The 13,539-nt window shown below is 52.4% G+C and overlaps 1 protein-coding gene across 2 annotated transcripts in view; it reads left to right on the forward strand.

Moving 5' to 3' along the window:
• The first annotated feature begins 2,190 nt into the window (after positions 1-2,190).
• Positions 2,191-13,539, forward strand: part of Cdh5 (cadherin 5) — a 37,368-nt gene continuing 26,019 nt past the window's right edge. Inside the window, exons 1-2 of one of the 2 annotated variants that reach the window (XM_050144211.1) lie at positions 2,191-2,291; positions 12,873-13,095. In XM_050144211.1, the coding sequence (XP_050000168.1) occupies positions 12,892-13,095 (204 nt within the window). In that variant the 5' untranslated portion in view covers positions 2,191-2,291; positions 12,873-12,891. Of the gene's footprint in view, positions 2,292-11,705; positions 11,753-12,872; positions 13,096-13,539 lie in introns of those variants that run through there. The other variant, XM_050144212.1, reaches the window with a different exon arrangement.

Below are 13,539 nucleotides of genomic sequence, written 5' to 3' on the forward strand. Positions count from 1 at the left end.
CCAGGACAAGGGTGGTGGCAGGACAGACCCTGTCCCTGGTGGCTGTCAGCGCTGAGCATGAGACCCAGCAGGAAGTGCAGCCTTGAGCATGCAGTCCCCCACCCCACCCCAGGACAGGCACCTCTCACAGGAGAGCAGGCTGTGCTGTGCCAGCCCACCCTGAGAGCAGGGGACAGAACTGATCCTGGCAGAGAGAAAATGTGGAGCTAATGTTTGCTCATTACACACACACATACACGCATGCACTTGCACATACACACATATACACACACATGCAACACATACATACACACATACACATATACGCACAAGCACACACATAAACACACACACTCACACGTACACACACTCACACATGCACACACACTCACACATGCACACATACACGCACATGCACACATATACACACACGCACACATTCATACATAGAAACACACATACACATGCATACACACGCACATGCACATATATACACACATACACACATGCACACACATACACACACTCACACACATAAATACACACATACACACACATATATACACACATATACACACATGCACACATACATATACACACACATACATACACTCACACATGCACACACACACATGCATGCACATGCACAATGGTTGAACACTATGGATCCTGCTCAGCTCCTGGGACAGCTCCCCTGGCAGCAGGCTGCCCTCCTTAACTCTTAGGTCACCATCTGTCTTCACATAGCTTCGGAACCCAAATATTCCATCAAGGTTTAGATGCCATCTCTGTGCCTCTGCTCCAGTTCAATTCTCGGGGAACCTGGAGGGAACGACTGGCTACACTGACTTGGCCTCCTTGTCCCCCACCCCCACCCTGAATAGCCCAACATCCAATGGGTTTTGTTCAACCTGCTGTGGTCAAATCTCTGACCTCTTTTTTCAAATCCAGTGGCTGGAGCTGTCCTAGTCCCACCGTTACCAAGCGTGAGACAACTCAGCCATCTGCCTACTGGCCCCACTAGCGTCCCATCCCACAATGGATCCACAGACTTCAGAGGATGAGCTACCCCCTCCCTCACAAACTGGCCCTACTCCCATGGACCAGCTTGGCTCCTCTTCGGATGTGACCTACCTCTGCTTACCAACCCTGTGTCTCTACTTGGTGTCTAATGGGCATCTCCAAAACCACCTGCCCCAAACAGACAACCTTCTCCTCCCCCACCCCTTCTGTGCTGATGCCCGGCAAAGGCCTGCTCTTCTATGGTCCCCCTTTGCCTCACTGAATATCAGGACAAGTTGGTGACTTCCAAAACTTTTACCCATGAAGAAACTTGGGCAATTAGGGACCTGCCTTGTCAGACTGCAAGTTAGCTAGTCTGGGCCAGCACCTTGAAACTTTCACTGCCCTCTCCATAATGAATAAACAGAACCTTGACGTCATCTCCCCAACGTCTTGATTTCCAGGAATTCTGGACCACCTTCTGCTCCATCGTCTTCTAAGTTCCTCTTCTGCTGATTCAAGCCCATGACTGCATCCATTTTACAGATGAGTAAACTGAGGCATGGAACCCTGACTGGCCCACAGTCGCATCAGAGGTAAAGCGACATCTCTTTGACCTCACCCAATATCCATAAAGGGAGATGATGCCTACCGAAGTACTCAGGCTGGTGCCTTGGAACTGAAACCCACACCACCCTGCTCAGAAGAAGCCAACAGACACTCCAGTGCTTAAAGTGATTGTCCCATTTCTAAGCCACGCCAGCCCTGAGGCCTCCACAGCCCCCTTTCCATCCTACCATACCATGGAATCACTGTAGAAAGCCAGCTCTGTGGAGAGGCTGAGGTAGCTGTCTTGGTTACTCTGTCTGGCTGGGACTACCTCAGACCCACTAAGCCCCAGCTGTCTGCACTATAAAGGGTGGGACATGACACCTGCCTTCAGGGTATGGCTGAAGGCTCCGGAAAAAGACCAGGGCTCCTGCAGCCAGTGCTAGCTCAGAACCCCAGGGGTGAGACCTGGAATTGAGGTATGAGTTGAATACCCAGGGCAGTTCCACAGCCTCCACAGGGCCAGGCTGGCCAGGCTGAGGCCGCCCACCATAGGGCTTGCCTATCTGCAGGCAGCTCACAAAGGAACAATAACAGGAAACCATCCCAAGGGGAAGTGGGCCAGGGCCAGTTGGAAAACCTGCCTCCCTCCCAGGCTGGGTGTGGCTCCCCTCTCCCCTCCTGAGGCAATCAGCGGAGCTCTACACAAAGCTCAGCCCTGGACAGACGGTCTGAGGAGTGGAGGAGAGTCTTCAGCTCCGGTAAGTGAGGCTCCCAAAGCTCCCTCTTCTCCTGCCCTGTTGAGTCCAAACAAGGAGGGTCCTGACTTGTACATATGGAGGATGAGCAGGGTAGGACCTCCCAGGGGACAACAGCCTGAGTCTCCTCTGGGACCAGAGTAGGGCTAAGGGGCGTATAACTCTTAGTGCGCAAGAACACCCATGGATCTCAGAGCCAGGCGGGAGAACGACTCGGCAGTCTTACAAGTCAGTGAGACTCCAGTGGTGACCTGAAGCTTCTATGGATAGTAGGGTTCAAAGAGGACAGGATTCTCAGTGTCACTCAGCACGCTAGAGCTGAGGACTGCCTGTGCCCTGGAATTGAGTGGGATTTGCTTTGTGCGGAACAGGCAAACAATAACTCTGCCCTTCCCTGTCTACCAAAAGTAGCTACCTCTGCCTTCTGCCCAAAGGACGGAGCTAAAGGGATAGATTTGCCAAGATCTGACTTGCCCCCTATCGTCTCTCAAGGGACGGGTGGGATTTGGAAGGCTTGAAAGGGCCTCTCGTTCCCTCTGTCAGTGTCTCCCACTTTTAAGATGGGCATTCTGAGGTTCACTTGGGGGTCCTGTTTATGAAATCTCTTCCCTCATCTCCCGCAGACTCACGGGGCCGATTGGTGTTTTGGCGGCTTCAGGCAGGAAGGCAGCCTGCCGTTTCTCCCCCAACACCAGATACTCAGGGCCTGGAGCCCAAGAGCCCCTGTGGCTGTGCAGCTCAGCAAAGTCGCTGAAAAGCCCTGAAGACAAGGACTTCTGAACCAAAAGCCAGGCTTAGAGACAGTGACCCTCGGCACTGATCCAGCCTCCTCGTTTCCGTGTAGCCTTGGGAAGGTTACCTAAGGTCTCCAAACCTTCATTAGGAAAGGCCATTTTGGGGTGCAATTTCAGCCACAATCTGTGGGGAGCAGTGGAGATGGTCCATGCAGAAAAACAATCCAGAACCATGGCCACTAGATTTGCTATCCTGTCCTAAGCAGGTAGATAGAGTCTCTCTGTACTCAGAGAGAGCAACTGAGCTTTGGAAACAAGTCGGGATGAAGATTTGAACCTAGAGCTCGTCCTCCACAGCCCAGGCTCATTCTGGTGCCTGTGATTAACCTGGGTCTCTGGCTTCTAGCACTTAAATTAGAGAAAACATCTTCAAAGTCCGAGCGTGTGGTTTACACCCTTGGCTCTGGAAATGGCTCATAGTGACAGGCAGATTGCCCGGGAATCGTGTGGATTTCCCCACTGCCCCAGAGCAGAAGGTACCTGTGAATCCTATAATGACTGAGAATCTCAAAGTACAGGCACAAGCCCCCTTCTCACCTCCTTTCAGGGAAGAGCTGAAGAGAGAGGCCATATACTCCAGCTACCCACACCACAAGCTTCTTCAAGCATCTGTGCTTGTTACCAACCCCTGGAGGGAAGAGATAGGCAGGCAAGGCTCCAAGAGCAGGTGACAGGGACACACGGAAAGCTTGGAGGATCTGACAGGCTGGTGGGCTCCTGACTCTTCAGAGCAGGGCGCGGGGGCTGAGTAGTAGGAAGGTTTGTGACAGCCCGGAACAATTAGCTGTCCTCACTTGGGCCAGGGAGTCACAAAACTCTCTGCATCCGCCCTGAGCCCAGTCATCTACGGCCTGGAGAATACTGGGTGACCCCAAGGGGCCGCCTGGGAGCACCCGAGCCTTAGGGGAGCCCTGCCAATTCTAACTTTCAGAGCTAGGTAGGAGCTGGGAGACGTTCCCAGTACCCTGAAGGGGTTAAGCTGCCCACTCTGTAGTCTCAGCTGAACCATTGTGCAGCCAAACAAGGGCCGGACATGGGGCAGGAAGCCAGAAGGGCCACACTTATTCTCTCCCAAAGTTAGATGACTCACGGTCGCACGGTTACCTCAGAGACTGCCGACGGGAGCCAGCATCCCCGCAAAAACTCAAGCCCGTGCCCCAGTTTGCGTTCCTCACCTCTTTTGTACCCCTCAGTTGACATGAATAATTCCCATGTGACTGATGGGACCTCTGAGGTCCAGAGAGGCTAAAGAGACATTCTGAGGTCACATAAAGTGGAAGGGGGAGAGGAGAGAGAGCATTGCCTTCTGAGTCCGTAGCCATACCCCAATCTTGTAGTTCAGAGACCATCAGATGACTTAGACCACAGTAAAGTAGCCTGCATAAGGACAAAACATGAGCCAAGGGGACCCAGGGACTGCCCTCAAGGACTGATTCTACTGCTATTGGGAAAATACAAAAATCCCATCATAACCCTGATCTAAGCTGGCTTTGACAGGAGAAATTACAGAGTGCCTCTTGAAGAGTGGGAGCTTGGAATTCTGGGAAGACTAGCATAGCTCGCAGGAACTCAGCCTCCCCTCGCTGTGTGTCAGGGGATGGTTATTTATTGATTTATTTATTTGTTTTTTTTTTTTTTTCAAGACAGGGTTCCTCTGTAACTTTGGAGCCTGTCTTGGAACTAGCTCTTGTAGATCAGGTTGGGATCAAACTCACAGAGATCTGCTTGCCTCTGCCTCCCAACTGCTGGGATTAAAGGCATGCGCCAAGATGCCAGGCTGGTTCTTAAGACCCCCCCCACACACACACACACCCCGACCAGCAGATACACAGGCTAGTAGAGAGAAATGGGGCTCAGGGCTGGACAATGGTGAACAACATTATCCCCTGAGGATAAAACAGGGGACCAGGAGATGATCCTAAGGCAACACCAGGAAATGAGGTCAGGTATGAGGCAGCCAGGGGAAGGCACAGCTCTAGTCTAGAGAAGACAGGCGGAGGTCAAGCAAGACACCAGAACACTTGTGCTGGGCTTTGCCTCTTTGGGTCCTCCTGTTCAGGGATGCAGCTTTTGCTGCCTTTACTATAGATGCAGCTGCCGAAGCCCAGATGCAGTAAAAATCAGACCCAAGACCACAAACTTCATGAGCAGCAGGGCAGGTTCAAACAGGCAAAAACATACGGCCCTGAGGCCCAGCCATTGCTCCCGGCCAACGTCAGGAAACTCAGAGGAGGCTGAAAGGCTCCCCAGGGTGGGAATCCTCTTCCTGATGCTTGAGCCTCTCCATACGAGTCAGAGCAATGGTTCTGAATGCCCTAGTTCTTAAAGACTCAGCATTTAAGCAGTTTCAAATTGCAAACAAGATCTGGCCCTATTGGAAATCTTTATCTTGAAAGTTGTGTTAAATATTCAGAGGCATGAAACTGGTGATTGACTAGTGATGTCTGGCACGGGTGTGGGAAGAGGTGAGTAGCAACAGCCTGTGAGCTCTAGTGTGGCAGCCATGCCTGAAGAGGCTCACTGCGAAGGGGTATGTGTGTTCTCTCTGGGGACCTGTATGAAAGATGATCTCGTTGTCCTAAAGAATCAAATCGTATGAGCGCTAGCAATGTGACCGCTGTTAGAGGGGATTTGGGGGGAAGAAGCAGGAACTTTTTCAGTTAAACCACAGGTTGTTTGTTCTGACCACCCCATGGTACTGTGTGGTTTTTAAATCAGAAGCAGAATGGGAGACTGGGCCCCAGGGAGATTCCACAGAGTTGAACCTAGAATGTTTCTGGGCAGAGGATGCTCAGGGTAAGAAGCAGAGGTCGGGCAGAGGTCCAAAGACTGCTTGGAGGAGGTGGCCTGGGGCTGCATTCGCCCAGGGAACAAAGCTAGGAATGACCCAGGATAGGACAAGCATTAGCATTCTAGAAGCCTTCAGGATGCTTTGTGGCTGGAAGGGGTAGGAGGGTGGAAGGTAAAAGAAGGGTTGGCAGGGCTGGCAGGGGACATGCTCTGCTAATTGGCTCAGGAGCTCAAAGAAGAGCTTAGACAGGGGAGACTCAGAAGGGAGCAAGTGAAGATACAAGCCAAGCCAGGGGACAGTCCCAGGGAACCAGCAGGTCTGGGACCTCTAGGAACTGAGCTACAAAGGAGGACTATGCCCCCAAGAGGCCCGTGCATAGCTGATTGGTGCCACCCCTCCATCCTCCCAATGTCCACACTGACAAACCCCAGCTGTAAACATGGGTCCTCAAGAAAACAATATAGGAATCGCTGGAGAAGGGTGTGGCTGCACATGTACCTTGAGATTCCACCCCTGTGCTAACTGAGGCTCCAAGTGTGGGGTAGGCAGGCAAGAACTGCCCATGGCCACACACAGAGCTCAGGCTCCAAAGCCACTGAACACAGGCACACCCCCTACATGTTCTGAGCCATCTCCGCCCACCGCCCTGCCCCTCATCCCTGACCCAGGCCTCCAGGCTGGAGGCCACAGTCTGTAGGGGGCTGGGGTGGGGCTGAGCATTCCATCCTCAGAGGCTCTCCCTGGGGCTCCACTTGGCTGCCAGATCCAGCCCCTGTCCTCACGGAAGGCCATGGGCCAGATAGAGGGGAAGGCCTGTACAGGAATTCCCTTTGTAGAGTGGCTGTGGGAACAAGATTGTATGCAGGGCCATTGGGGACTTAGACAGGGTCCTTGAAGGATATGAGGCTCCAAAGAGAGAGAGAGGGGAGTGGGGAGAAGTGAGGGGGAGAGTTAGTCAATTAGTTAGTTCATTTTCCTCAGCCCCCAGAACCTTCCGGGATAGTGAACAGCCTCCCAAAGCCAGAACCTTGCAGCTAGAATCTGCTAAGGTTGAAGGGAGGCTCTGATTGGATGCCTGTGGCCAGGGAAGAGCAAACCCAAGACACTGGCCTTATGCCCCGCTGAGGAGCTCAAGCTGGAGCCAAATTTCCTACATCTGTTCAGCTACAAAGCCAGAGTCTAGTCCCAGGGAGCCCCAGTGTCACTCCAGGACCTCCACAGCCCCTCTTCAGCTGCGCCCAAACTGTCTGTCAGACATCTGCAGAACTCAGGCTGAGCCTATCTCGCAGCCCCTTTGAGGACAGGTCCTAGGGACAGATGTGTTATAAAGACAAAGGGAAAGGAGGGCTCTCTCTGATCTCCCATAGGAGTTGCATGAGAAAAAGGGGGGCTCCCTCCTGGGACTCTGGCTGCATGCCAGTTCTGCCTTCGACCCCCTTCTCAAATCCTTCCCTCCCAGCACACTTCTCATGTTTGTGTATGGTGTGGTTTGAGTCCACCTTCTCGGCGGTCCACAGACATAGAGCCTGTATAGGGTAGGGGCTAGCATGGGCGTGACCGTGTAATCTGTACCCTCTGAGCTTCCTGCAGGGAAGGGGTGTAGTGTGACCTGAATGCATCAAACTGATGAGAATAGGAGGTCCTGGAGTTAAGGTCTCATAGCTAGGACTATGCTTGGAGTCTCAAAGGGAACCCAGAGAACAGCAGACAGAGCCACTAGGATGCCCCGACATCTTGGCCTTCAGAGCTACCTCTGGATCCCCAGACTCTGGCTTGGTTATCTTGTCTCTGACATCTTGAACCATGGGCACTCTGGACACAGACTCCAAGAGCCTCCAAGATCCTTACCTATCGGGGCATAGTTGAGTTCAGCCATACTCAGGTTCTCAGAGACTCAATCGTCGCCTGTCCTGGGCTCTGGCTGTGCTCAACGTTGGCACATTCTCTGTCTCCTAATTTGGGATCTCCTTAGTCTGACGGAAGGCGCAGCAGGCACTGTCATCCTTCTGGAATTTATCTGACCCCTGAGTTAGGCATCGTCACAGCTCCTGGATGGCAGGGAGTATGGGCAGCTCCTAAATGTCCCACACCCACAGCTGAGCCACTAGGCACTTCCTGTCCCCTGGCCATTGTGTTCACACAAGTTTCCAGCTGTCCAACCAGGATGCTCAGCCTAGTCCTCAAACCTTCCAGATCTCACTGGGACACTGATCCCAACCAAAGACAGCCTGAAGACTTTCTGAAGCTGGTAAGAAGGGCTGAGAGATGAGACTCTCCGGGGCGAAAGCAAGGGGCATAAAGAGAAGGTCACCTGGGCTAAACCTTCAGGAGATTTTGTTCCTGATGAGACCACAGTCATCCTAGCTCCCATGCCTAGACAGAAGGGGGGAACATGGTTGTCCTACAAAACCCTTCCCCTCTACTAAATTTCTAACACCAAAGACAGTAGACTCAAATAAGTGTGGCTCCTGGACTAGAAAGTCCCCTGGGTCCCTCTGAGGCCATATGAAGGTCAAAACTTAGAAGAAGGCCGATCGTGCACTGGGCAGTCTCTAGACTTTGATTTCCTCATGTGCAAAATGGGAATGGGAATGTCTGTGTCCTGGGCATGCTGGGGAGAGTGTAAAACTTAAAGGAAGAGGTCTCTCTGAGAGCCAAGCGCTGAGAACTGCTATCGTGATCAGCGCTGCTGGAGATAGAGCTGATTTGAGAAGGGCCATTCCAGTCTGAGTTCATGGAGCCTTCCTTTCCTCATTGGCGAAGGGGACTATTGGTAATTGCCTTCGAGGATTGGGACAAGGTTTAAATCAGATAACATGCTCAAGGAGGCCAGATCATTCCACACCCCAGGCTCCAGCTTTGGGAAGGAGACATCCGTACTATATCCTACCTCCCAAGTGCCCATAGCCCTGCCTCCTCACCAATGTCTGACTGACAAAGAGCGCTGAATGAGTGGACCTCCCTGTCCCCTGATGTAAGGGATGCCAAGAGAGCAGAGACCATTCCTACTAGAGAAATTACTGGTGACCTTGTGGGCCAGTGGCTTTTTTTTTCAAGGACTCATAACAAGGCCTCTGCTGGACACAGAGTAGAAGGTCAGCTGAGAACTCTAGGTGACAAGCCAAAGCCCACCAACAGGCTACTGTCCCCTGTGAGTCAGTGAACTCTGCTTCATGGAAGTCCAATATAATAATGTCTTCCTATAGCCGGCAGCTGTTGTCAACCCTCAGAACCCTTCACTCATCCCAACAGGTCCTAGGAAAGAAACTATGTTTGCTCATTGTGTCATAAAAGTCCCCACAGGGAACTCAGTGTCCAATATAGGCCCTATAAAGGGCTACGGGGTGGGGGAAAGGGAGCACAGGGGCCACAGTGCATGCAGAAGCACCCAGAGACCAGCAATGGAAGGAAGCTGAAGGGGCAAAAGGGAAGAGACATGCAGAGCCCAGAGACAAAATCCCGCAGATGCTGCCCACTGGGAGCTGGGATGGTGGAGAATGCGGCCACATAGGGATGGGGAAGGAGTGGACTAATTACTTCTCTCCTCCCATAACCAGAGAGCACCCGCTGGACACCTCTTGGCCAAACACAGCCAGAGGCCAAGGCCAAGGCTAGGAGTTTTCTCGGGGGAGACTATGGTCCAGAACAGAGGTCGGGGAGGGCAGGGAGGGGGATCTAAGAGACAACATGATCCACACAAACTCCCAGAAAATGATTGGGTAGGGTATTATTGCTACTGCTCTCAAGTTTCCGGCAGCCATTCCGGTTCCGCCTCCCAAGTCCCGGGATTATAGGCATGTGCCACTCAAGGAGTGTGTGTTCAGGAGCAAGCTCGATAAGCAGGCTACAATCCTCCGATGACAGCGACAAGCTACCCTGAATCTGAGGGCTTAAAGCCACATGTTTATGTATCACTTTATGGTTCGGAAAGCCAGGAATCTGAAATGGAGATCAGAGGGCTGAAGTCAGAGATGTGACCCCACTCCAAGCCTTGGAAGGAACTCCTGCCCAGACCTCTTCCAGCTCTGAGGGCCATTTGTCTCCCATAGCTGGTAGTCTCTCAGCACCTCAGGCGAGTCTTACTGTCTCTTTCTGTGACGATGGACTCCAGACCTCCACATATTCGAGACAAGTTAAACCACATCCCGAGCCCTCTCTTTACATTTTTTTTCATTTCACTTTATTTTTGAGGCAAGGTCTCATGTGTCCTAGGTTGGCCTCTGGCTTCCTATGTGACTGAGGGTGACCTTTAAACTTGTGATCCTCCACCTTCCAAATGCTGGGATTATGGGCATGTGCTACCATACCTCATTTGCAGGGTGCTGGAGATAAAACCCAGGCTCTGTGCCTACTGGGCAAGCAGTCTACCCACTGAACTACATCCTTATTTGTGACACAGGGTCTCCCTAGGCTGCCCGGGCTGACCTTGAACTCACCCTGCAGACAAGGAAGACCTTGATCTTGAGACCCTCCAGCCACCGCCACCAAAGCAGGGATTACAGGCTTGTCCCACCAGGCCTAACTACATCTTACTTTTGAATCTGACCCTCCTGCCTCTATCTTCAAAAGACCCTGGAATTATCCTGGGTAGTCCAGGGTCAACTCCCCATCCCAAGCCTCAAGCAAGATCCTCCGTTTCAGCATATCTGCCCAGAGTCCCTTTGGCCATATAAGGTAACATCTCAGGTACCCGTGTGTAGGACATGGGTGTTTGGGGGACTTCGTTCACCTACCACACCGACAGAGCTGCTCTCCGGTGCCTGGGCTCTTGTTATTCATCTCCTTCCTACCCAGGGGACATCACTGGTTCCTCAGACATGGTAGCTGCTCTTCTCAATCTGGGCTTCATTCCTGCTGATGCTGCATCCTGAAATCCTCTTTCTCCCCTGGCCATCTTAGAACTGACACTCAGGCATGGCCTTAAATAATTTTCTCTAAGGGCTGAGAGCGTAGCTCAATGGTACAGCCCAGTGCCACAAAACACAAGAAGGGCATCTCTGAAAGGGCACCCATGGCCTCCTAGTCTCTAAGGGTCACTTCCTTCTCAGAGCTGCAGCTCCCAATGGGATTCCCACTGCCTTATCTTCCTGTTGGCCCCAGTGTGGCGAACAGCTCCAGGGCAGCGGTGCTGCACGGCCTGGTAGAGTCCAGCATCCAGGAGGAGCTCACCCGCAGCAGCGCAGAGTTGAGGCTCTCGCCCTCGGCTTACCCCAGGCCTGAGAACTCTTCCCCTCCTTCTCTGTTTCACTTCCTACTATATGACTCTTCCATTTCCTAGTCACTTCTTACTTGAGGGGAACAGAAAACCCCAGGCCTGGCAGTTCTTCCCCGGCAAGAGAAGGAAATGACTCACATAGCCGTGCCTGCAAGGTAGAGGCAGAGGATCACACTGCCAACCCCCTGAGTCAGGACCAGAGTCCGGAGAGGACTTCTGCTCCCACGACCCTCCTCCACCCCTTTGTCCGATGCCTGCCTCTTACTCCAAGGGCCCCCAGAATGTTCTAGGCACACCCCTTTGTTGATGGCTAAAGAAGTCGAGATCTGGGGAGAGAGAGCCTCCCTTAGGCACATAGCACCTGTATTCGGGGCCCCATTCTGGGACACTGGAGTCCACTTTCTTCTACCAGAGACTTGGAAGAGCTGAGGGGCAGGAAGCATGGGTGTTAAGGTCAGCACAGACAGCCCAGGCCTCTCTGAGGCCAGCCTGGCGCCAATGGTCCAGAGATGATGTTACTAGAGTTTACGAACCTCCTACGAAGCACAGGCTCCACCCCTTCCCTTAATAGCAAGGGAAAAGGCCACACCTCCCAGCTCCCTGAAGACTCTCAGCTCTCTCCAGACACATACTTTCGTTTCTCATACTTTTCTAGGAACTGCAGGTCAGTGACACTGGGACCCAGGATGGGTGGCAGGGGAGGTCAGGGCTGAGAAGCCATGGTGATGGCCACGGACACGGCCTCTGCCACCAAGAAGCTTCCATTCTTGAAACTTAAAAGAGAGGCAGGAATTGATCTCTGGGGGAGCCACCTTCCGAGTCTACAGGTGACCTTCCAGAGCGCATCTTCCATCTCTATCACAAAATTCCTTATTTATATATAAATAACCTTAGGCTCTTTTTTACACTGGACCAACAAGCTATGAAGGCGCCTGCGTGCACAGTCTCTCAACTCCCACCCCAGCCACCCTCTAAAGTGGCCAGCATCGGTGAGCTCTAGAACAAAGGGCTAACCCCCAGATGAAGATGTCTGGGGTTTCCTAGGAGCCTACTGAAGGCAGCATCAGTACCAAAGGGGCTTTCAGACTGGAGTGAGCTGTAGGGGTGTTTGGAGGAGCCTTTAACTCTACCCCAGAGCAGCTGGTGGGACACAGAAGGCATCAGGAAAAAACTGGAATTTGGGGCCACACAGATTTAGTCTAAGTATTGGCTTTGATCCTTATAGTTTGGGTGATTTGGGGACGGTTACTAAGTGTCTCTGTGTCACAGTTCAGTTGTAAAACGAGGGTCACAATGACACCAACCTTGGAAGTCGGGAGGAAGAGAAAATGAGACAGTGTGTCTAAAGCGCTAGGAGCAGAGCCAGGCAAGCGGTGCGCTCTCAATGAAGGTGACTGATTGTGGTCGGTGTCTGGGCTCATGCTCAGCGGCACCTCCTAATCAAAGGCAAAGTTGACCTCTCTGTGCCTTGATTCCCTCATCTGTAAAATGGCAATAATCCGAGTGTCCCCATGGTGCTTTGGGAGCATGAGCACCAGTATTCCAGGTGCCCTCCCAAACTTCTGGAGGATCTCATTCCCCTGTGCCCACTTTCATGCCAGCCTATGTGGGTATGAGGAGAAATCGTTTTGGGGATCGCTTTCCCCACTTAGTCCAGAGTCTGGCTCAGCTGAGCTACAGATAAAGGAGAGGGGAGGCAAAGAAGCTTTGGTTCCTAGAGTGAGTCGCTCACACCCTGGGGCAGTGGCCACTGTACCCTGATGTTATCTATCCTCTTTCCCCAGATCAGTTCCTCCTGGAAGGATGCAGAGGCTAACAGAGCTGGCCGCTGCTTTGGGCACCTTCTTGGGCCTTCTGGCAGCGGCAGCAATGGCAGGCCCTAACCTTCCCCAGCTGGACACCCACAACAGGCTGCCTGTCCTCCAGCGCCAGAAGAGAGACTGGATTTGGAATCAAATGCATATAGATGAAGAGAAAAATATGTCACTTCCCCACTATGTGGGAAAGGTAAGCCTTGGGCTCCAGGGTGCTGGAAGTTGTTAGCAACTGGACCCTAGTCATGGCCTTTGTAGCAAAGATGGTGATGAATACAGGAGTGGTTGTCAGTGAAAAATGACAACAGCAAAAACAGATGTGGTGGAGGTGGGGACCATAATGCTAATAATGGCAAAGCCATGCTGATACTTCTGATAGGAAAGACGAAGGTGATGGTAGTCACGGTGATAGTGATGGTCATGGTGGTGGCGGTGGTGAGAATGATGGTGGTGGGTCAAGGGGAAAGTGAGGAGGCTAATGGGGTGGCGGTGGTGGTGATGATGGTGATGGTGGTGATGATGATGGTGATGGTCCAGGTAGTGATGGTGGTGGTGGTGGCGGTGTGGTGGTGGTAGAGGTAATAGTGATGGCAAAGAAGGTGAAGGAGTTATTGACTGTGTTGGTGATGGTGATGGC

This window comes from Alexandromys fortis, unplaced genomic scaffold (assembly GCF_014885135.2).
Source record: "Alexandromys fortis isolate MF-2015 unplaced genomic scaffold, M_Fortis_MF-2015_v1.1 scaffold_1, whole genome shotgun sequence".
Lineage (NCBI taxonomy): Eukaryota > Metazoa > Chordata > Mammalia > Rodentia > Cricetidae > Alexandromys > Alexandromys fortis.